The 25,054-nt window shown below is 39.7% G+C and overlaps 1 protein-coding gene across 1 annotated transcript in view; it reads left to right on the top strand.

The window, feature by feature from the left end:
- Positions 1-25,054, top strand: part of ext1b (exostosin glycosyltransferase 1b) — a 144,449-nt gene that overhangs the window by 85,803 nt on the left and 33,592 nt on the right. Inside the window, exon 2 of the mRNA XM_008422746.3 lies at positions 24,663-24,756. Within this exon, the coding sequence (XP_008420968.1) occupies positions 24,663-24,756 (94 nt within the window). The remainder of the gene's footprint in view (positions 1-24,662; positions 24,757-25,054) is intronic.

Here is a 25,054-nt window from a genome sequence, read left to right as displayed (position 1 = left end):
AAGACAAGTACAAACATATTTTCAAATACGCAAAAAGCAAACAACATTGTTACTCAACACCATGTTGTTTTATCATAATTTTCAAATTTCTTTCAAATACGGAAGGAGATTAAGATTGTTTTTATCTCACTGTGAAAATTATTTCATATGCATTTCAAGCATATGAATTGTGCAAGAATTGAAAATGCATTTTTCTATTGTCGCCACTATCAGTGATATGTGAACTACAAAGCAGTGCATTCTGGGTAAGTACAACCAAAACAAGCGCAAGAGTCGAGCGCTAGTCAGAGAAATGGCTCCAGATAAATACCGCTAAGACCTACTTCATTTTTGTTTACATTTAGTGAAGAATGGAAGTTGCTCTCATGTCTTATTCTTAAGTTGTTCACTTATCATTCAGAAACAATTTGTTGCATTCTTGTTGGCTGTGCAGGAGGCCCCACTTCTGCTTTTCAAAGATTTACAGTTAAGTTTGCATTTAAAGTGACAAGATGCCCTAAAACAGCTGAAAGAAGCTCAAAATTGACTAAAATCTTATTATCTAAGAATAATTTTGTTCAAAAATTGGGATATTTATGTTTTGTATAGGCCATAAACCTACCTTAACCTGGTCACCATTGAGAAAACAAGACTTTGAAAAATTCAGTGAGCTGCACCATGTGGTGTTAATGCTGCTGTCCTTGATCAACCCTGTCTGTGTTTCCTCACTAAAACTTTTACCTCAGGTTACCTTTCCATGTTCCTGTCATTTGAAGCTAAGAGGCAGGAATGTTTCTGGAAACCAAAGTCACGGTTCTGTGGGAACAATATCCCTCCGTTCGTTCGCTCTACAAGAGACTGGCGCTCTCTCTGCTCCGCTGCACCGCAGACATTTCTGACTGCGTCGCCTCTTAATGGAAAAGCGAATGAGGAAGGAGATAAACCGGAGCCCTGTTTACACAACGCATTTACATTTTTAAGATTCCCAGTTTGTATCCGTGGGAGCACCTGTGAACAAACCGAGACGGGCGGGTTTGGGAGGCCCAACGTTCCTCGTCCTCGTTCAGGTCCCCGCCTCTGTTGTTCTTAAATCCTTCACAGATAGAAGAGTAAAGAAGCAGCTGCAGATGGTTAGAGAACGAGAGATCTTGGAAGCGCATGAAGGAGCTTCTCACAGACCTGCATTGTTCAACTTGAAGTGCTGAGCCAGAGCTGCCTCTTCATGTTCACTCCCGTCTCATTTGTATTGTCTCAGAGGAGGGAAGAGAGCGTTTTGATGAGATTATTGCTTTTATAGGGAAGGACGTGAACTTTCCTCTCCATCAAACGAGCTTAAGAGTGTTTTTAGATTTGAAACGGGGCTAATGTTTGGAGTAGAATGTGCGTTAAGGTGATCAAATATCGTTTAGGAGTGCAGAAATAGTTTGCTTTTATGGCAGCAGAGTTTCTACAATGACGCTCAGATTTTTTAGTTTTTCCTTAGTTGCTTCATTTGAGGCCAAAACCCCCACAGTGAAGCATTGAGCAGCTTAATTTAACTTCTCTAACATCATGTCCAGAGTTACTAGAACCCAATCACAGTTTTTAAATCTTTTTTTAAAAGATGCTATAACAATTTGGACTGAGGACAAGAAAAGTAATTTTTATTTTAAGTAGGGATTTGCAATATATTGATGTCAGATGTCTTAAATTCATTCAAAGAAATGTACATAAATATTTTAATCCCAGGCCTTAAATTTTGTTGTAGGACTGTTTGATCTTATATATGGTTATTTTTTTCCCAGGACTTTTATATCAGCTTCTTCTAGCTACTAATTTGTTAGCTAGCTAGCTAGCTTATTTTTGTATCTATCATGTGCAAGTAAAAATGTATCACCAGTTGGCTGAATAATGTTTTAGTCACTTCTACGAGTTGATATGAGCCATCAGAATCTACCATCCCCTCCATTTATAGTTTCAATCTTATATTTTATTCAAGCTGGCTTTTAAAAGGCCTTAAAAAGTCTTAAATTTGATCAAACCTGAGGCTGTACATGCTCTGGGTAGAGAATCATGTTTGTTTTTTGCTCATGTAGAACAGAAAACTGGTTTGGCTCTCAACTAAAAACATTTTCTTTTCATTCCACCCCGAGTGCTTGTTCTCCCCTGGGTGGGGAGCCTCATTGTCTGAATCAAAGGCTTCCACTGGTTTTAGCACGCGATGCATGAATATTCTCAGCACGTTACTTTCCGCTGCAATCCTCCCACCGCATAACTAGAGTTTGACTTTTTATTCCTGGCTGCTTTTGGAAGGAAAATTAGTCATCTTCCTCTCTCCCTGAGAAAATAAATGTGCAGAAATCCCGGTGGGTGACGGCGCGGAGTCATCCCAGCAGCGGATATGCCACAACTCCGACGGCGCGCGCTGATACGAGATGACTCGGGGATAACAGCTGCACCCGTGGAAACCTTCTCCGGGTAGAGAAGCGACACCTACTTCCTCCTTTTGTCTGAATGCTCCTCCATGTGTGACCGTCAGCGACGTACGAGACGACGCTTATCTCTGTCGGCTCACCAGTTAACAGGAAATCAAACTTCGTGTACGTCAGATCTGGTTGCAATCGATTTAAATTCTCATCAAACATCACAGCAGCAGTGGAGCTGGCGCCTCGTGTTTACTGCATGTCATTGAGGATGTCCAAAGTGGGAGCCGGGGGCCATTTGTGGCCCAAAAAAAAATTTTTTTTAAGGTCCCCAACTGCAGTTCAAAACTGATGCATATTTGTTAGTTTTATTCTAATCAGTATGAAGTTTTATATTACAACGCAAATATTTGACTTTTTACGCATTTTACGCAATTTATACGACATTTGAGTCAAAGTATAAATTTTGATAAAGTATAAATTAATTATAAAGTATAAATTTTGACTTGTCATAACAATGAGAAGTTGTTATAGAAGTTGACTTGTTGTCATAGCAACTGACAACAATGCTACTTTATGTTTCAGGATTCAACAACAAAAAACACTCAAACATTTCCCACACAGATAACAGAACATTCAGCCCATTGGAGCATTATGTTCTTAGATGTTTGTTTAGTGATTAATAAGTGATTGCTGTGATTAGCTACCACTGCTATTAGCCAATCTAACACTGCAGTGGTTGATTAGCTAATTTAAACACCTGCTCTCCTGATGATAGGTCAGAGTTGGTGCTTAGGTCACTTTTTGTAGCTAAACTGAATAGATCAAATTCCACAGCACATCTACATGCTGTGGTTGTAATAGTCAAGCTAGCATAGCTGACCTACTTCCCTAGCGATTTTTTTTCCCTAAAACTTTTTCCTGACCTTGTCATCTAGTCGCGCCGTAGACAATTAGTAGCAAAGCACTGCATCCCTTTTTCTTTTACATAACAGCTGTACTTTTAAGACTTAGCGCCTTGATAACTTAACAGCTAAACCAATGCTAGTCATTGTTAGCGAGCAGCTTTTTGCCCTCCGGTGAACAGTCATCATAAAGGTCATCTGCATTTATCTGAGAACTTCTTGGCTCAGCCTCCGTATCATCTTCTTTGTTTCTTGTTGTAGATCGTATTTAAACTGCTTTAAATCTCCTGGTTTTAATGATTTCAGGTTCACTTGCCTTGCAGATGGCAGTCTGCGATGTTTAATTTACGCTCTGCTTGAGAGGAAAGAAGTGTTCTTTTTCCTTCCCGTTTTTGCAGAAAGTGCTCTGAACTCCTCTTCCTTTCTTTGCGTCTCCTTCCAGAGCTGCAGCTGTAAATTGGCCTACTTCCATCTCCTGCTCTGTTCCCTCGTATGCTTCCATAATATTATTCTTGCAGGAGATATTAGCCTTTTGCTGAATCTGTCAGGCAGAAAGGATTTAGTGTTGGGTTCGAGCAATTTTAAAATTTTTTTTTTGTTCTCTGAAAAGACGTACAACAGCTTGGGTAGTTTTTCTTGGTGCCTCGGTGAGATGAGCCCATTTCTCTCCCGTTGCAGGAGGCTTATTAGTTTTCTCTGCTGTTCTGCCGGTTCTGGTTTCTCTCTGATGGAGCGGCGGGCCGGCTCATGATTGTCTGTGCAAAACTATGAAGTGATTTCCCAGAGTTATCGCGTGATGCTCTGCCTTGAAATGTGTTAGCTTTCAACATGTAGCTGCTCCAGGGAGTTCTTAAAAGTCTTTAATTCATTTAAGAATGAATTTAATCTCATATTCCATGTAGTTTTTTTTTTTTTTTTCGTTTGAGGAACTTGAAGTTGCTCTTTGACGTCTTCATTAAGTTCTGTGACTCTGGGCTAGGGTTGCCACCTTTCAGAAATCAAAATAAGGGACGCCCACTAATGCGCGTCGTCCTAGTCTCATAAGCGGGGGAGGTTCAATACGGGACGGTTCCGTATTTTAAGGGACGGGTGGTAACCCTACTCTAGGCGGCTGCAGCTACCGCTAACTAGCATCTAGCATACCCATGCTAGCTAGCTTTTTTGCGTCTATCCCGGGTAAATACAAATTTATTTCTGTTTGTCTTCATTTATTCCTTTTTTCCTTCATTTGCTGTGTTTATCCTTCCTTCCTTTTCTCTTGTTCATCCTTCCTTACTTTTTTCCTTCTTCCTTAATTCCTTCCTTCCTCACATGCATCCTTTTTTTTCCTTCCTTCCATCCTTCCTCAATTTATCCTTTCTTCCTTCTATCCTTCCTCATGTCCATCCTTTCCTCTTTTTTCTTTCATTCTTTCCCATGACCATTCTTCCTTCCTTCCTTATTTCCATCCTTTCCTCTTTTTTCATTCTTTCATGTGTTTCTCATGTCCACCCTGTCTTCCTCTTTTCTTTCCTTCATTCCCTCCTTCCTTCCTGTCTTTCTACCTTTGTTCTTTCCTTCCTCATGTGCATCATTTCTTCTCTTTTCTTTCATTCATTTCTCATGTCCATTCTTCCTTCTTTTCTTCCTTCCTTTCTTAACTTCTGTACAAATATTTTCCTCATTCTGAATCTATCCTATATAAACTTACTGGGAACTCTGGGAGTTGGGAGTCTGGATGGGATTCTCACAGGTTCAGTTTCCCCCCTCCTCTCTCTCTCTCTCTCTCTCTCTCTCTCGTCTTCTCTTTCTCTCTTGTCTTCTCTCTATCTCTGTTTCTCTCTCATCTTCTCTCTCTCTGCACATCTCTCCCACATCGCTGAGGCCACAGTTCCCACAGGCCCGAGGGCCACAGCTGTAGTCCGTCGACTTCTCCCCTTGACCTCTCCGCACAGCGCTGCTGAACAGCTGTTCCACACAGACACACTCTCTCACACACACACTCTCTCAGAGCGCTGCAGGTCAGGCCTGCAGGACGGGGCAGAAGGTTTCGGCGCGCTCAGACAGGCACATGCGGTCTGACATGAACACAAGGTCTCTGCGGTTTGCACAGAAACAGACGCTGCAAATCAAAGGAAGTCAAAGGAAAAGTTGTGCTAACACGACTCTGCAAGCTGCAGAACCACACTGCTGGGCCCTTGAAATCCTGGAAAATCCTTGAATTTCAATGAGGTGTTTGAAAAGTGCTTGATCTTCACGGATTTACAATAAAGTGCAATTTAACGTCTGGAATCTGGAGATGATGATGCAAAAAGGATTTTACATAAAATCACTGAAAACGGTGTCTTCAGTCAGAGGCTTCTTCAACCCCTGTAACACAGACTGCTACAGGAGGTCTTTCCTGCCATCTACAATAACTTTCTCTTATAGTTAATTTGTATCGTTTTTACTTCCAAAGTCTGGGTGCTTGAAAAGTTTTAATAAACTTACCTTGAAAATGCTTGAAAAGTTCTTGAGTTTCACTGTGGGAACCCCGACCCGGAACGACTCGGCTTCAGTTCAAACCGTCTTCACTTAAAGGCTTAGCCGACCCTTTTGTGGCTCAGGGTAGGGACTGCTGCGACCTTTGACCTCTGCCCGCTGACCCCAGCCCACTCAGGCCCTCGGTTCAGTCGTCTGAGACTCTTTTAGCCTCCATCTGTCAAACAGCTAAAATACATCAGTGGGAGCTTTGGGTGAACCTGAGCGATGACATAACAGGAGGAATGTGTGGAAATATTTCTGCAGTCATGAATAGTCCAAAAATGTAGATTTCAGGAAGTTAAATCACGATCTAAATATAGGAACATGTGACAGAATAATGCTGAAACAAAGGTTAAAAGGAATAACTGTTGCATTTAGAGCTGAATTTAGTTTCTTTCCAGATTCAATTCACAAATTTAAACATTTTTCTTTCTTGTCTAAGAAAGAAAAAACTAATTAGAGAAAATACATTTTTTAAAGTGGCTTTTATTTCAATCATCCCTTCTGTGTTGCAAGATGCTAATTGCTGTGCAACAATTACGAAGAAAAATTGGTCTGCTCCACTGAATTTTGAGGAAAGAATTTAAATTTTGACCCAAAAAAAAAAAGAAATACTAGGAAAAACGTCAGAATCCCGATATTGACTTCAAGTTTTTCCTTAAAAATGTAAGAAAAATAAATTTTAAGAGATAAAAAGTCAGATTTTTTAAGATTACCATTATGAGATCTCATAACTTCAACTTTCTTCATAGAATTTTCAGGAAAAATTCTGAATTCTGGGGGAAAAAAAGAGTCAGAATTCTGACTTTTTTTTTTTTTAGAATTGGGAGATTACTTTTTTCTTGAAATTATTTGGAGGACAAAAACTAAATTTTGAGGGGGAAAAAAAAAATCTGAATTCCAAATTTAAAATCAATAAATCAATTTAAAATCAAAATTGTGAGAAATCAGAGTTCCAACTTTTTTTTCTTAGAATTTTGAGAAAAATATCAGAATTCTGACTTTTTTCTTGGAATTTTGAGAAGAAAAGTCATTTTAAGAGAGAAAGTAAATTAAAATCAGAACTAAAAGTCTTTTTAAAACCTTTTTCTCAACATTGTGAGTTATTTTTTTTTCTGTGGCTCTAATCCTCTCCCACACTTTCTCTCCGTTTCTAATGTATCTCTGTCTCTCTGCTGCTTGAAGGAGAGTCATGATCATCCAGTTCATGCATGTTTCACACAATGAATGACGTGAAGCAAAATTACAGCGACTGGTTGTTAAAATAAAAGATGGTGGAATCCATTTCATAGACTCGACCTCCCTTCATGGCGCTCCGCCTCACTCTGCTTCAGATCGTTTTATTATTGTGTCAGACAGTTTGACGCATGAGTTGTTGTAATTACCGTTTAGGGCTGTTGACGTAGCTGCTGGTCAAACACAGGTCGGGTAATTTGTAACTTCTGGGTCAAACGCTTTCAGAAGGAATTTAAAATCAGTGTTCGTGTTCCGTGCCACAGCTTTATTTATGAAATTACATGATTCATATGGCATCACAATGCACGTTATTCGGAACAAATTCAGGCATTTACACTGGGGCTGAAACGATTAATCGGATTAATCGATTATTCAAATAATTCAGTAATCAACTCCTGGTTTTATAGCGGTGACTAATGATCAAATATGTTTAATTTCCAGTGCATTTCAAATTTCAAAGCAATTATATTTTTAGCCAATATTGTGTTATTTGTGATTAATACTGAATTTCTATTAATTTTGCGCTGTAATGGAGACGCCCTGGATTATTTTCACATTTTCTGAATAATGGTTCTGTTGGAACCTGTTTAAGTTCTGATGTACTGGAGCAGAAAATCCCGCCGCCGCCCGGCCTCAGATAACGCTTCGCCACGCCGCCGCCTCGTCACTCGGTCGCCAATATTACAACTCGCCCTCTGAGTTTCTCTTGCTGGAGAAGCCGACGCAGAATATTAAACTGCAGCTGCGGCGACGTGCCGTGACCACAGAGGTGACAGGTCAGAGGTCAGTCCCGACAAACAGCCACATTGCAGCTCATGCACACGCACTCACACACACACACACACACACACACACACACACGCACACACACACACACGCACGCACGCAGACACACAGAGGTCTGGAAACGGCAGCTGAATCTGAATGCTGACCTGCAGCTAAAATCCATGATCACGATTTCTTTACTTCCTTACGTTCCTTTGTTCGTTCCTTCCTTACTTCCTTCCTTTCGTTTCATTTCTTATTCTATCGTTTCCCCTCCATCCCTCCTTGTTTCCTGTTTTTCTTGTCCTTCTATTCTTTCTCCTTCTTTTCTCATTTCTTTCCCTTCATCCTTTTTCTCATTTCTTTTTCTTTTTTTCTTTCTTTGTTTTCTTTCTTCCTCTTTCTTTCACTCTTTTTCTATTTGGTTTCCTTTCTCCTCTATTCCTTTTCCTCTTTAGTTGTTTTTCATTTCCTACTTATTTCTTCTCTTTCCTGCATTCTTCCAGCCTACATCCTTTATGTCCTTCCTTCTTTCCTTCTTCTGCTTTTTGTATCCTTGCTTCTTTCTTTCTTCCTGTCTTGCATCCTCTCTTCCTGTCTTTCGTCCTCTTCCTGTCCTGCATCCTTTCTTCCTCCCTTTCGTCCTTTCTTTGTCTTTCTTCCTGTCTTACTTCCTTTCCTCCTCCCATCGTGTTCAGACGTTTCTCCGTTTTAAATCCTGAATCATTTCGATGTGTCGCATCAGAAACTCCCAGCTTCTCTCCACGCTGGGCGGCAGCGCTCTCGAATATTAAACTGCAGCTGCGGTGACGCGCCGTAACCCCGCAGGTGACAGGTCAGAGGTCAATCCTGACAAACAGCTCACACACCAAACAAACAAACACACACACACACACACACACTGCTCTACTGCAGCAGAATGTGAATGCGGACCTCCAGCCGACATCCATCCATGATTAATGAGCCGCCTGGTTAAGTTTGGGCTCCTTAATGAATCCAGTTTGAGAAGTTGAGGAGCCTATAAATATTTGACATGTCTCCCGAATGTGTTTGCATAATTGATGCAGGAATCTAAATTGAATCATAATTGCATCATAGTGGACATTTTCGTCCCTCCTCCACCTCTCGCCTTCATCACTTTATTTTATTTTTTCCTGTCCGTTCTCATTGACGTCCCCCTCCAGACCAAACGCGGCCCCTTCGCTCCAGCTTACGCAACACACACGCGCAGACGGGGGGCCGACAGACAATCAATGCAATCTCGGGGTGTGACTGACACATGGCACTGATGAACTCACTGGGTAGCATATCGCTTCGCTCGCCCCGCCGCCCTGATTGACAGCTGTACCTTCTCCCCGTCTCTCTCTCTCTCTCTCGCACACACCGTCTCAGACATCACGCTGCTCTCCAGTGTCATGCTGTGCTGACATAGTCTGTGTTTGATGCTGATGTCAAACTCGCTCACAAATGATTTGCTGTGTTCCTGACTGCCTGTGAGCGCGAGAATCAGACGGCAGCAGAGCTGGAGGAGGAATCAGAGCCGCGAAAAAAGCTGTTGCTTCGTTGAAAACGTCGGGAAATTATGCAATTAGGAAGCGTTCGTTAAATATTACAGTAACAGTATCAGCTGATGTTGACCTTCTGTCTCTTTTCTGTAATTTACTGACTGATTGTCTGCATGTTTACATGAGAACTGCAGTTTTTTTTTTTTTTGACGATCGCCGATAAACTGGCTTTAAAAAGCCTGACCTGCAGGTTTTGATTTTGGCAGATACCAATTTCTTTTCTGAAATGTTTCTAAATACAGTTAGTGATGCACCATTTCCTGTACTGGAAAAACACAAAATCTTACCGGATGTTTTTGGTCTGATTTAAGTCTAAATATCTTAGCACACTTTAAATACGGCAAAACTGACTTACAAGTGACTTTTCAGCAAGATATAGGAGCTTGTTTCAAATCAATAATTCCTTCATATTAATTAAAAATCTACTAGTTCCGCTGGCAGATTATTTCACTTATATGGGGAAAATTTATTGGCAAAAAGTTTAGATTTTAAGTTTATTAAACAGTTTCTAACAGGAAATGTCTTTTGGTTTTCAGGTAAATGTTTAGGTCAGCTGTATAGGGAAAACTTTATATTCATAATCAAACCACATTAAAGTTTTAGTATGCAAGTTTTATTTAAAAAATATTTCTTACATGTTTGTTGAAGTGCTCAATAGAAACAACCAGTCTTGGCGCTGTCAATCACCCTTGCACGCGCCTGCTCACCCTGACAGCAGACCCTGTCATGAGTGTTAAGGCTAGTTAGCATAGCCACCGATGACAGGGGGTAAATGGATTTTCTGTATCGTTGTGTTGTTTCTCTGCCTTTAGCATATTTAGCAGCGAGAACATGAGGATTATTGACAGCACTAAGACCCTCCTCCTGTCTCTGATTGGTTGTTTCTGGTGCATTTCTTCAGACGGCAACAATAGCTCAATGAGGAAGTGAAGGAGATTGATCTTTGAACAGAGTATTATTTGTCTTATATTACACTGTCACAACATTTTTAACAAATATTTAAAAAGCGTATAATAAAAGTTACAATCTGCAGCTTTAAGAGAAATAAATCTGGGTGAACTTTAATGACTGGACTCTTCAGGACGAGTCCATGTTCATGAAATCCTCTCCTGGAGCGACTGCTGCCAGAATCCAATCATGCACTGAATTAAAAAAGCAGCTACCTCTCCAAAGTCTGCAGAATAATCAGATAGAAAAGCTGGTGTATCTGCACTGCTGCTGTGGATTGGAGCCTGGCCTCTGATTGGTTGCGTTCAGGGTCCCAGGTGGCTCCAAAACCCCGGCTTTTATTTTGATTTAGAGGAATCTTCAGTGGGAATACATTAGAGTGTTTTGCAGACAAGGAATTAGGTGCAATTAAGTTTCTCCTCACCTATTGGGGGAAGAGTTTTGCTGGTGTTAGTCTGCAGATGGGACCTTGATAATGGTCAGCGGCGCTTTGAAAATAACAAGGCTAGTGTACGTGTGTGCGTGTGTGTGTGTGTGTGTGCGGTTTCTGCATAATGACGTGGACAAAAGTGTGAGTCGGAGTGTGAAGAGACTTCAAGAGTTTGGATAACGATTTATTAGAGAGAGCCTGCAGCGGCCGCAATGTGGATGGATCAAATTAAAGCGTTTCCCTCTCCGTCTCAGTGTGTGTGTGTGTAAGATGAAAGGCCTTCTCAGTGAGGGGCATCTCTGGCCTTCTCTTTGCTCTTCGTTTCAGTGACTCTGATGACAAAACGTGTCAGTGTTTAAAAGGGGAACCGCCGCCGCAGAGCATGTGCTGACATGTTTAAATCTGAGACCGTCTCTCACTCTCGCGGCGCTCCGACACACGAATCGTGCAAACCTCCGACACACAGCAAGGCACAGCTGGGCTCCAGCAAACATCCTCGGAGTCCGGATCCCTCATCCTCAAGATCACACAGTCAAGCGCCAATTACTGACTCTATCTCTCTCTCTCTGTGTGTGTGTGTGTGTGTGTGTGCGTGCGTGCGTGTGTGTGTGTGTGTGTGTGTGTGTGTGTGCGCGCGCGCGTGTGTGTGGAGGAAAACGGGCACAAAGAGCGATCTTTGGAGTCATCATGCTGCCCAACAGACCCAGCTCCAAACGAAATTAGTAAGGGAGAGCAGAGTAAACCAGCTTTTACTATAATATAAATACACAAACAAAGCTTTATGTATCCTTTCACATAAAATAACCATTTTTATTTGAAAGTGACCTACAAAATGTTGAGTAATTATGCTCAAATTAGCTTAAGCGATTAGCTCATACGTTGCAGAAATCTAAGAATCTAAGGTTTCCAATCTGAATTTTTTTTTTTTTTCTTTAACTGCAAAATCAAACTCAATTAAGAGTAGAAATAATAGTAAAAGAAAAAAAAGTATAGTGGAGTAAAAAAGTACATTTTTACTCAAGTAAATGTAACCAGTGCTACCTACTTTTTGATAACAATAGTAGCTAACAAGCTTAACGGTTGACCCTTTGCACGTGACGTCACGCTCTCAGAACTCCGCCCACTCCTCCCTGACGGACATTACAACCAATGCGCTCCTAAAGCTAGTCTTAAAACATCAGGTAAGCTAATATCGCTTATATTTAGTTGATTTCACTTGAAAAATGATCACGGGGCCCTGCGGGGTCGGCTGCAGAAACGGACAAGGAAGCAAACCAAACTTGTCATTTTATTTTATAACTTTTAATGAGGAAAGATGACGGCGATGGAGAGCAGCCGACTCGGTGTAATCGCGGATTTGTAGCGAACACTTTTTACAAGGTAAGAATATTAACGTTAATATTAACTTTATAAGTAAGTGTGATTAGAAAAATATCAAATATTGCATTATGGAAAAGGTACGTGTTTAACCGTTAGTAACCATGGAAACAGTGCCGCACCGTCATGTAGCCTAGCATGTATGGAAGAAAACTGGTTAGCATCTGTCTTGTGTGTTTTTAATGCTGCTCCGGTGTAAGAGAAAACACTGTTTATGACGTAGTGATATAAATAATGCGGTGTGAATTCAGGCAAAGTCGGTAATATCTATCAACACGTCAGGAGGGAGGAGGTACCGACCCAGTAAGCCGACCCGTACTTCTGTAAATACTATGAGCCCCAACCAGGTGTGTTACGTTCACAGACAAATTAGCTTGACTCGAACAAGTAGAAACAACTTAAAACAATTTCAGTTGCTCTGTTCAATAGTCCCATCCTTCACTTCCGACGTCCATCATGACGCTACGGATGATTTAGTGACGCAGTAGCAAAGAGTCAATAGAAATGAACTAGTCATGATTTAGCTAACATTAACCGAATTTAACGGCCTTACTAAACTCGCTCTTTTAGCCTTGGGGAATAAACGGCAAAGTATTTTTTTATGTTTGTGTGCCTTATTAAGAATATTCGGCACTGCCTAATAAATACTTGTGAGGAGTAGCTGTCGTCTGGGTTGAAGTTGACCTCACCTCTGACTGCTGTGTAGACGCTAAGCGTAACTGAAAAACTGCCTCGGTCTCTCGGGCAGGGGAAGCATCCGAGAGGACAAATTGAAAAGATTGCGAGGGTAAAGCCGTCATCGCGAATTAGCTTCGTGGCAGGAAGGGTTCTTGTTATCAGGGTGTTGGTAAAATATGCAGCGGGAATCGGGGATGTCAGGATGTGTAGCTGCAAGCAAAGTTTCTGATGTGTGTAAGTCTGCGTGACGATTTACAGTGCTGCCTAAATACATAAATAGTTTCCCCCTCCAGACCTTGTGTTGTTATTAGTCTGAAAATGTACATGTTAGAAGGCCTAAAATGGTAAGAAATGTTGCTTGATGATAAATTGTCCCAGACGTTATTGCAATAAACAAAAATATTGTTGTTTTGAGACTATTTTAAAGGAATATACCGTAGTGGTATATAAATCAAGAATACATTATCAAGACCGAATAAACTTTAAATTCTATTGAACATTTAACACTGGAACTGGAAAACATTTTAAATATCCAAAATAAATAAACAAAACAACAGAAACAACAGATTAAATGAATTGTAAAGATTTAGTAGAGACCAAAGGACCAGACTGAAGGTTTTTGTTAACCAGTTTTTGGTAGAAAGAGAAAAAAACGATAAATCATTCAAATTAAAATTACTGAGCAGATTTTATTTTATCATGTGGTTAATTAATTTATTAGTAATCTATGTGTTCATACAAACTTCATGTTTTTATTTTTTTAAAGAAGATTAATCCAAACCAGCCTGCTTCTGTGTGAAAATATAAACTTTGTTGAATCATGAAATAAATGATTTAACTGCATTCATGGCTGAGTAGACAGATTTATTTAGAATTGTCAAACGTGATTGGGATGTGTGTCTAAAATTTAGGTTTTAAAATGCCTTAAATTCATTTTAAAAATGTATTTTGTACATCAGTCTGTCTTAAAATTTGTCGAGGGAGGAGAATTTAATGTAGTTAGTTTTCTGGCAAGACTTTTCTGTCAGGCAAAAGTTTGAGTCGCACATAAACATCTTCATAGTTTGGGCGTTTTGCCATGCTTCATTGTAATGTCGCAAATTCCCTCAACCATTCTTTATAATATTTGGCTTTGAATTTCATTCAAGGTGGCATTAAAAAGTCTTACATTTGATTTGCAGAAACCTTGTTTCAGCCCATGTTTCATCCTGTGTTTAATCCTTTGTTTATGCTTTTCAGTGTGAATTGAGATTTAACACTTAAGTCAAAAAATGCGTCACAAAGAGGGGAAAAAAAACATATAAAAGTCAATAAGTCACATGGCCAGCCAAACTGTGAAATAAAAAATGTGATTTATAGTCTGGAAAATATGCTAAGTAGAACCCGATGAAGCAGACTAAAACATCAGACGATCTAAGGAAGCTTAGCAGATACATTTTTGTTGGTCTGGAAAGGATAATAAAGAACCTAATAGGCTTTGGGACTCCACTGGGAACCATCATCTACAAATGGGGAAAACATGCAACAGTTGCTTCGGAACGGTGCCTGGCCTATTAAAATAACTTCTGGGGAACATTGACAACGAACCCAGGAGGTCGCAAACGAAACCAGAACAGCTTTTAAAGCACAGCTGGCCTCACTTCCCTTCATTAAGGTCAGCGTTCATGATTCAGCAACAATAAATACGCTGGGTTTTTATCTGGAGTAAAAGTAACACGTGAAAATGTTCATGAAAAGAACAACATATCAGCGGTGAAACGTGGTGGTGTGAAAGTTTAGATGTGAAGCAAAAACACGTTTCAGTAGAGGGATTACCAGTCCACGTCACGTTGCGTCAGCAGCCGCTTTCCTGCGCATGTCGCCTTCAGAACGCAGGAAAGAAAATATCTTTCTATCTATTCAAACTATTTACAATAATAATTTACAACTCTCCACCAGCGCAGATCGTCTCTCTTCGCCCAGTGCAACTCTTTCCGGCGTCTGCAGCTACACGAGGTTCTATTTAGCCCATCTTTTCTGTTCCTCACACTGCATCTTTCTCATCCCGCTTCATTTTTAATTTCTGACCTCATCACCTGCATTGATGGATGCAGCCACATCTTCGTTTTCCCTCTAACTGTGAGTGCCCTTATCGCTCACTATTTAAGTCTTATTTAGACACTCAGCATGTCTCATTGGGAGCCAATGATCTTTCCGTGAACAAATAGTTTTAATATTGCTAGGTAGTCCGACCTTTCTGCCATTTATCGACTCACCTGCATTTACTGCATCACTAAGATGCATCTCATTCACTAATGTCAATAACTTATTTTATTATGCTGTGATAAACAGTTGTAGTACGCTGACAACATGCTAGCTAATGTTAAAACGGCAAGATAAAGGCGGGCAACCATAGCAACCGGTGAGAATTTAAAGGCCGGCTCTTTCTGCAGTCAAGTTGTGCTGTGTTTACAAACAAACAGTCCCTCTATAAGGAGGAAAATACTTTTTCACTCCTCTGTAAGACGATGTGTGGATGTTTCATTCTTTACGGTTTGGATTCGCTCACCGTCCAGCCCTCATGTCTGTCGTTACACAGATCCAAAACAGAGAAACAAAACCATAGAAATCCCTCAAACCTGTTTGCTTTGTAATTCATGCTGCAGCGCTCGGCAACAGGGGCTTTCCAGGGAAAGTCTGACGAGTACGGCTCATCGTGTATTGGCAGCAGAGATATTCTTAATATACATAAAGCAGTGGAGGGGGATGTGCAGCGCCTGCATATTGATGGACCGTAACAATTCAGACGTTTTCTGAATGTCTGCAGGTAGTTTAGGATTTGTGAAAATGATTCTGGTGTTGTGATTTGACTGAATTCGGTTAGAGTGACAGTGACTGAGAACTGCAGAGAGGAGAAAAAAGTAATAACCGATCCATCAGAGGGAAACACTGCTGACAGGCAGAAAGACCTTTCATATTGAGGTCTTGTTCCAGTTTGATCTATCCTCACGTCAAAATACTTTATATTTAACGTCATCTATCAGAATAACTTATATGTGATGTGTTTAAATAATAATGTTTAGGATTTATATCCACATGCTTGTCTTACCACCTGCAGCACTTCTGATTCTACAGACACATTACAGCATGATTGTTTGCATGAATTCTTATGTTCAAGGTAAATATGATTTCTTTGAAATTATAAATTTAAAAACTACTACTCTAGAGCACCTTTGTTTATTTCACAAAGCATCAAAACATTCCCTACATCTTTGCTAATGTCTAAATTTTGACCAAATTCCCAGAGAGCTCACCCTTAAACAGATATCCTATAACAGTTTTATCTAGTTGTACATTTTGATGCGCACCAGACAAAGAATGGATGTAAAAATGTTTGAGATTTATTTGACTTGCCATTCAACGTTGTGCGAGATTTGTATCGTAGAAGGTTAGAAAAGTATGGTGGCTCAGAAGGGACAACAAACTCAAAGCCGCAGTGCAACAGCAAAAAGCTACAACACAACAAATTAAAAGTCGCAAAGCAGTCGTGAAAAACTGCAATGCTGCAGCAAAAAACTGGAACACAACTAAATCTACAACAGAACAAATGCTAAACCGAAGCATTATATGCTGAACCGTCGGTAAGTTTAACATAACGTATGTTGTGTTGGGACTTTTGCATTTTGTGTTGGGACTTTTGCATTTTGTTGACCTCTCTGGGCTACCGTAGAAAAGTTATCATACTTCTATATAGCCTTCAAGCCTTAAAAGGAAATATTGAACCAAAACAAACAGTACATCCATAGAGGTACAGATGAAGTTTTTGTTGTTGTGGTTTTGTAATAACTTTATTGCAGAATCTTAGTTCATGGACAGGGCATCCACATCGTTAAACATGGTGGTGGCAGTATCATGGCAAAAGTGTTAGGCTCCCATTGTGTGAAGCTGATGAAGACGCACTCCAAAAGTCTTGCAAATGTGATTGCATATAAAAGCTAGCTAGCAAAGCAGTGACCTAAGGGGTCCAATACAAACATATCTAAAAACAAAATTGAAAACCATGCAACCTTTAGCTTCCTCTTCAGAATTATACCCTCCTTTGTGTTGATCTGTCACATAAAATCCCAGTAAATTCCATGAATGGCTGCAGCTGAAATGTGGCAAAAGGTTAAATTGATATTCTAACTGTTGCAAGACTCTGAAACTGGCTTATGTCATCATTGGCTGCAATAAAATGTGTATGTGTGTGCTGCGTCAATCATTTGATGGATTCCTCAACAGGCCTCTCTTGTCTGTACACGATGGCTTGGCTTTACCCTTTTTCAGTGGCCTTTTCTTTAGATTTAATGGTCTGTCTTCACGTCTGAGCCTGTATCGTTTAATTCATGACATCTAACTTGGGCTTAACCAAAGGTTTCTGGAGGTTGTTTGAATGTTTCTTGCACGGTTGCCAAAGTCATGAAATTAAGACGTAGCCTGCCTGCTCTGTGTAGTTTGGATATCAATCAATAGACAATAATTAGTTATGGGATGACATATCCATGCTGTGTGCTAACTCATCTTGGAAGGAGCAGCAGCTTCATAAATTCAGCAGACAACAATTACAAGCTCATGTATTAAGACATGAAGCCAGATTGGTAAATATTTCAAAATTAAAAATCCCAAACATTATTTTAGTTTTTCAGGTTTGCATATGCCATCGATTAATTTCTTTATCATCATAAATCAGTTTTCATGATGATAAAATTCCCTCTTAATGATAAATAAAATAATAATTACCTATCAATAGCTTTTATTTAATAACTTAAATGACTTGACTTTTTTTTATTACTTATTATTACATAGCGCAACCTTGGAACTGCTTTAAACTTACTTTAAATAATTACTTAATTAATATTTTATAATATAAATTTTGTCACTACTTTGACTACAGAAACCTCTTTTACTGACTAGCCAGATCGTTGTCGCTTTACTTTCCTGAATGTTGGCATAAGCTCGCTAGCGGTTTCTTATTAAATGCTTTCTCTATTTAAGTGGTACAAATTACATATGCCTGAGCAGGTTTTGATATCAAAAAGTGCCCAAAGTTTCTTACCCTCTAGTAATGACTTGACCTAAGGCCTATTAGAAAGATTGATAGCATTTAGCATCAACTAAGCAGCTAGCTTGTAACTGTTGCACATTTTATACTCGGGTAAATTGTAAATGCATGAGTATTTTGTGATGTGAAAAGTCTCTAAACATTACTATACTTTTCTTAACCTTTAACCCTTTAATTGAAGCTAGCCTATTACAGCACTAAGATTGTTAGCGTATAGCATCAACAGAGCAGCTAGCTTGTAACTGTTGCAATTTTTCTTTAGTTTTGCTGCCCCATTCCTTTATAAACACCTCCTAAATTTAGTCAGTGGATCTCAGTTTTTTCAGTGCTTCACAGAAGCTTGTTTATTTAGCCAGACATTTGTAACATTACATGTTAGAATGCTAATTGGAGCTAGCGTAAGCTGGCAAATGAACGCAAACTAGGTTAATGAATTAGTTTGTCCGTGTATAGCAGAAGTTGTACTTGCAGTTGGAGGAAAATTGAACGAAATTGACACACAGATGCCAACACACACACACTTATAAATGCACAGCTGTGGGGTAAATAAGTAGAGATGTAGCAAGTGAACGGACATAAATGCAAAGTAACACTGCAGATGCTTCTGCAACCCATGTTTGTCACTCTACCCATGTGAGAACACATTATCTGCCTTAAATGTTTATACAGGGAAACGGCTGGATGGATCCCTGAATAACACACACTCACATTCCCCTTCACCGAACACTATCTCTGTTAGGCAGGACTGCATTTATCCAGCACATCTGCCGCATTCTCATGGGAACATGCACAACAATATGCTCCAGCTTACACAGTTGTCCTTATTGGGGGCTTGAGGACTTTTTTTTTTCAGCTAAATTCTATTGTTAAACATTTATTTCTTTTATTTTTGTTTTAAATTACATGACTTCATGTGTGACCATCATAGTATTTATCATGTCTTAGATCAGGGGTGTCAAACTCATTTTCATTTTGGACCATATCAAAAATCTAAATGTTCTTAAAGAGGCGGGTGGCCAGAATGTATTGATAAAACCCATTGAATTGTTAAATTATCAATAAATATCTGTTTTAGCTTTCAAATTAAATAATATTGAACATCTTTTCACACTGATCAGTCCATCCAGGATTTTGTAATTGCTTTTCTGCAATTCAATCACAGATTTTGTGGTGCTAATTTACAAATATTTGTAAGGAATTTTTACAACATTTGTGCTAATGCATGATACTAAATGTGACTTGATGTAATTTTGAGTCTAGAGGGCCTCATAAAAAGCTATGGCGGGCCAGATTTGGCCCCCGGGCCTGGAGTTTGACACATGTTGTAGTTGATGTAGTGTTTTGTCATTGTAGTTTGTGAGTCACAGGTAACCAAAAATTTAAACCAAAGTTTGACAATTTAATAGTTTATTTACCAATCATTTTTTATCAACTTGAGAGCCCACATGGTTCTGCTCACAAGCCTCTACAGTTTTATAGCCCTGATTTTGTTCCAGACACCTATTATTAAACCGACGCACACAGAAACTCACATTTGGAAGACAGAAATTAGAGAGAGAGTGAGGAGGAGTGCATGAAAGACGTCCTGGAGGATGATGTAAGAGGAGTCACAAAAAGCAGCAAATTGGATCTTTTTTCTCTCTGCTCCTCTGAAGACAATCAGACTGGGTGGGGTTGTGAGTTTTCATCACTCTGGAGAACCACATTTAGCTGATGGACTGTCTGGTTGTCTGTTTGGTAGCAGCAGTGAAACAAAAGGAAGCCCTGTTGCACCTCAACTAAACTAAACTCTCGTTTTGTCCTTCTGTACATCTATTTCAGTACATTTCATGCTTAAAACTGTTGAATTCTTAAACAAGAGAAGCTGCTAGACCTTCTATTGAAGGTCTAGCAGCTTCTGAACAGAACAAAAACTTCTGAACAGTCAATTTGTTTTTATGTGAAAAGGAGACATTAGATGTGATTCCATTTACCCTAAAACTGCACAAATTGAAATTATGAAAATAAATTTGCTTCACAGAAATGACAATTTAGGGAAAGAAAATCATGTTTTTCACAAAATTTTTGCGATGGGCTTAGGTGGTTTTTCAGCTGTACCAAAATTAGTATATTTTCATATCACACAAGTCATTTGATCAACAACTGGATGTTACTACTGACGGAAATGAAGAAGACGACAGGAAGTGGTAGGAGGATGATGGCAGAACCTGTTTATCAGTGACTGACTGGGTGTACAAACTTATTCACGTGTGATTTTAATTGCATTTCTTATTTAATAAAGACACAGCAATTGCAAAATTCTTGAGAAAATCACAAGTTTTTACTTACAAACTTTGTGCTTTTCTGTGAAGAAAAGCATCAATAAAACATTTCCACTCCATGTTTTGCACTATGAAAGAACACCATTACACCACCGCAACCCTGAACTGTTGATATGACAGGACGGATCAGCGCTTTCGTTTTGTTTACGCCAAATTTTGACTCTGCTATCTGAATGTTGCAGCTGAAATCAAGACTCATTAAACCAAGTAACGTCCCATCTGTTATTGTCAACTGTTGATGAGCCGCTTTCAACTTTTAGCCTCAGATTATTCTTGTACTCACAGGAGTTTCATCTCGTGTTGTTGTCTGCTGCTGTACCCACTCTGCTCTGAGGTTCTGTGCAATTATAGATGTTCTGCATACATTTTTTGCACAAAGTTCTTAATTTTAGTCTGCCAAATCTAAATAAGCTGCTGCTGGCCACGTCCACCAACTCAACACTTGCACTCGCATGTGAAAATGGCTGCAAACAGATGCACAATTACCCAACCGTACATCTTTGAATAGCAGAAGTAGAGCTTCCTGCACAACCAACCAGAATATAGTGAGTGGTTTCTTTATGCTAGTAATCAACAACAAAACACTTGCCTTTTCCAGCAGCCATTGTACTGCGAATACAGAGTTAAAACCAAATGTGCTGGAGTTCTGCTTTGGTTGCTATGTAACAGCACAATGGCTGCTGATTTGTTACACTCTAAAAAAAAAAATTATTTTCCAGACACCAGAAAACATTACTTGTTACCAAAAAATGGCTGAATATTTTTTGGGGGGTTTTTAATGCTTGGACTGTTTTTAGAATCAATTGAGACACAAATGGAACACAGAAATAGTGTAAAATGTGAATTTTGCATAATAGGTCCCCTTTAATTTAAAACATGTCACATCAATCTGATTTATTTCCCATTCTGAACCTCATCATAACAGCCACATAAATAGAAATACCCATCACTCCTACTACATTGCCACAGCCATGTGCTTCTCAAATGCAATTCCCATCAGTTCCCTCTTCAGTACCTTCACTTCCTGACAGGACGATGCACATCTCTGAGTAATTATGTGCAAGTGAAAGCTCTTAATGACGGGTTACCATGGCAGTGTTGTAGCATGCTCTCATTAGGGACTAAAGACCCGATTCAGTTTCTCAACACTGATGAAAAGGCAGCAGAAGCAGAGGTCATCCTATTTGTTTCTGGTTTCATTCTGCCTGTGTTGTATTCGCCGCTTGCCTGACCTTGCTTATTATTATACATTTGTGTTTCCAGTCCCTCAGATGTGGGCTGCTAATACTGATTCAGGTGGTTGTTGCACACACACACACACACGCACACACACACACACACACACACACACACACAGATGCAGGTTAATGAAAAAAGCAAAGTTCACACAGAAGCACATTGTGTTGTTTTGATGGTTTTTATGCTCAAATAAAACTGAAGAGCTTCTTTATTGTAGAAAATAATGCAACACAGCAACAACGGGAAGCAAAGAAAGATGCTTCTATAAGACTCTTCAGTGAAAAGAAAACGATCTGTTAGGTGAATGATGTGGGAAGGTTTTCTTGAGAGGCTTCAAATGGACATAAAGCAACTTTTCAGCCTGTAAACACCTGGACAAAAATGGAGACAAATGCAAAGCAATCTGTATTATATTAAACATGAGGCGGTGGAACTGCCTGCTTAGACTTGTTACATGACTGTTGCTCATTAAACTCCACATTTATATTCATTGCCTTCAGATGCCGGTGTGTCTTGTGGGCTGTTAGCTTACTCACGCGGCGTCCGGGCGGACAGATGGCGTTGGAAATATGAGCTAAGATGGCTTCTTCGTCTCCGTCGACAGGTGACGGCACGTCAGTGTGAGGGCGTGCAGCTGTCGCCTGTCCTCGTTTTTGCGAGTCTGTGAGGATGCTCTGCAACACGTAGGTGTGAATGAGGGTGGGATTTTTATCGCCGGCCTTCGTGTTCCCACACATTAGTGGAGCGGGGCTTGAGAGGAGATGTTCGGCGGCTGCCGAGTTTGTGTTTGGGAGGAAAAAACAGAAAGTCGATCGCTCGATTTAATCCGTATGCAACGCGACGCACCGGAGGAAGCATTAGCAAGCACTGTCACACTCCCGCACAAAGCACAGTCACAGCATCATCAATGGTGCAGGATATATATCGGTGTCCTGTAACCTTCACCTTGTATGGATTATAGTTACTTTAGAAATGATTTTCTGCCTCTGAAGTCTTTTAACCTCAAACCTGGAGAACCTGTAGGCTCATTTTCATTTTATAGCACTCAAAAAAAGGACAGTGTGTACAGGCCTGTCGCAATAAATCAATTCATCTCATTGTGAATTAAAATGAGCTTCTGATCATTTCTCTTTCTACCAAAAGCTGGATGATAAAAGTTTTCAATCTGGTGCATTGGTTTTTAAAGGACAATTTTGTCCAGAGATTTTATAATTAATTTTATTTGTTGTTTCTGTTGTTTTGTTTATTCATGTTTGGATATTTAGAATGTCTTCCTGTGTTAAATGTTAAGTAGAATTTAAAGTTTGCTGAACTTTGAGAATGTGTTCTGGCATTACCAATATGTTACTTCAAAATGGTCTAAAAGCAACAATACTATTGTTTATCACAATAACTTCTGGGACAATTTATCATGAGGCAAAAATTATCATGACAGATCTAAGTATATAGCAAAAGTTTTTTGTTTTTTTTTTAGATTAAAATAGTGCATAAATTAATTACTTTATGTAATTTATGTTTATGGTGAAAGCACTACTAATTCCTATTGTAATGCCAATATTCTTATTTCAGCTCTTTGGAAGCCTTAAAATATTCAAAAACCCATCAAACCTCTCTTAGAATTGTCTTCTGAACGAAAACTTGGTACGTTGGTAGACCCCCATCAAAGCAAGGGAAAACGTACAGGGAGGCGGATATTTTTGCCATTTCTCAGGTTTACAGACCTTAAACTTTAGCACAAAATCCCCAAGAATTGTTTATCGGCTTCATCTTTGGTCAGTGTGGTGTTGAGGGATGGTGGCTTAAAAGTTATCAAAATGTTCAGTTTTTGAGCATGGGGCGTGGCCAAGCGGCAAACTTGCAAATGCATTTCCCTCAATATGATTGGTTGATGATGTTGGCTTCTTGATTTCTCATGTTTGGTTCGATGAACCTATCAGTCACCCAATTTGGCCAATGGACTTGTAGCAAACTGGCACTTATTTAGTCCTAAAAACACTTATTTGATGGAATGACGATCTATGGTGAGATATAAGTGGAAAGAAAAAAAACACGATGAATTTCAAAGGGCACACATGGTCCCAAATTGTGCCAAAATGACTAATTTGGAAGCTTTTATCAACTAATACCTTTTTTATTATTTTTGCATGAATTTTGGTGCAGCAAATGGTCAGATCCTGCTGCATACTTTCAAACACATTTTTAAGGCGAAAATGTCTCTTTTTTTCAGTTTTATGTTGTGTGCTTTGTTAATTTACTTTCACTCGTTAACATTGTTAACTTTTAAGCCTGTGGGGTATTTTCTGGAGTCTGACCCACAGCAGTACAAATAAACCTTGCAGTTCCTGAGATATTTTACTTTTATTCTTGACGTGTCAATTTTGGGCAAATTTCTGAAGAGGTTCCCCAAACGAGTGAAGATCATTTCCGTAAATTTGACAGAAAAAACTTTAGTTGCCGAAAACAGTGCGACTTTAACGTCAGCGCAGGAGATAAACGGGACCCTATGAGTAAGTAAGTCTTAACAATGGGACTATCTGTATTCAGAAAACGCTGAGTCAGTTTTGTCAGTGTCAGTCTCGGGTCACATCTGCAGTACAGTGTGATGCTGTTATCTAAAACACAGATAATTTGACGAGAGTTCAGGAAAACAGGAAGACACAGATAAAAAGAACAAAAACTGGCAATTCCACTAAACCATCCATCTAATATAATAGTTTCCACAAATGCCTGTCAAAACATGGAAAAGCAGCATGAACTCGCCAGACTGATGCACAGATACACTCGGTTTCTCCACTTCTGTCTCGGTTTATCACACGGAGACGGAGCCAGCTGTGTGGTGGAAGCAGGTGTCACTCTCAGCTCATTACCCCTGGCAGGGTTGATCACCCTGTTTGGAGAGTAATAAGACACACCTCGCTGGAGAAATGGAGGGATCAGGGAGCTGCAGGAGGGACAGAGGGCTGGAGGAAGTGAAAAGATGTCGAGTAGGAGGAAAATTAGCTGGCAGAGTGGCTGAAGACGGAAAGGAAAGAAAGCAAAGAGTAGAAACAGGATGTGGAGTGAAAACGGGATTCATTAAATTCACTTCTTCTTGCTCCTTTTCAAACAGAGAAGTAGTGGTGAGCTTATTATTTTGTCCCTGTGTGTTTCTCTGTTTTAAAAAACCTATTTGAAGTGAATAAAATAAAACCTGCTGTGTTGGTGAACTCACAGACAGTTTGTGTCTATTTTGCAGATATGACTACAAGGAGATGCTCCACAACTCCACCTTCTGCTTGGTGCCCCGCGGCAGACGTCTGGGCTCCTTTCGGTTCCTCGAGGCGCTGCAGGTAAAAAACAGAGAGAAGCACAAACACGCTGAACATCACCTTCCACTACTAGAAAGAATCATAATTACCCATCTAACACAGATCAGTTAGCTGTCTTATACTGTCAGGACATGGTGACATTTTAAATGTGTAAAAAACATAATTTTTTAAAGAAATAAGTTGCATTCGGCAGCTTTTACCAGGACAGTTCAGTCTGCCACACTGACCTGAGGAGCCTCACACCTTTCACTGCAGCATGCTGCAGGATTTTCAGGCTTTCTGGATCAGTTGTAACTCGTTACTGCTCTTATTTCTTAGT

Source organism: Poecilia reticulata, chromosome 11 (assembly GCF_904066995.2).
Source record: "Poecilia reticulata chromosome 11, P_reticulata-male-v2, whole genome shotgun sequence".
Taxonomy (NCBI): domain Eukaryota; kingdom Metazoa; phylum Chordata; class Actinopteri; order Cyprinodontiformes; family Poeciliidae; genus Poecilia; species Poecilia reticulata.
The sequence above is the reverse complement of the archived record's forward strand: the minus strand, read 5'-3'. Positions and strand labels throughout refer to the sequence as shown.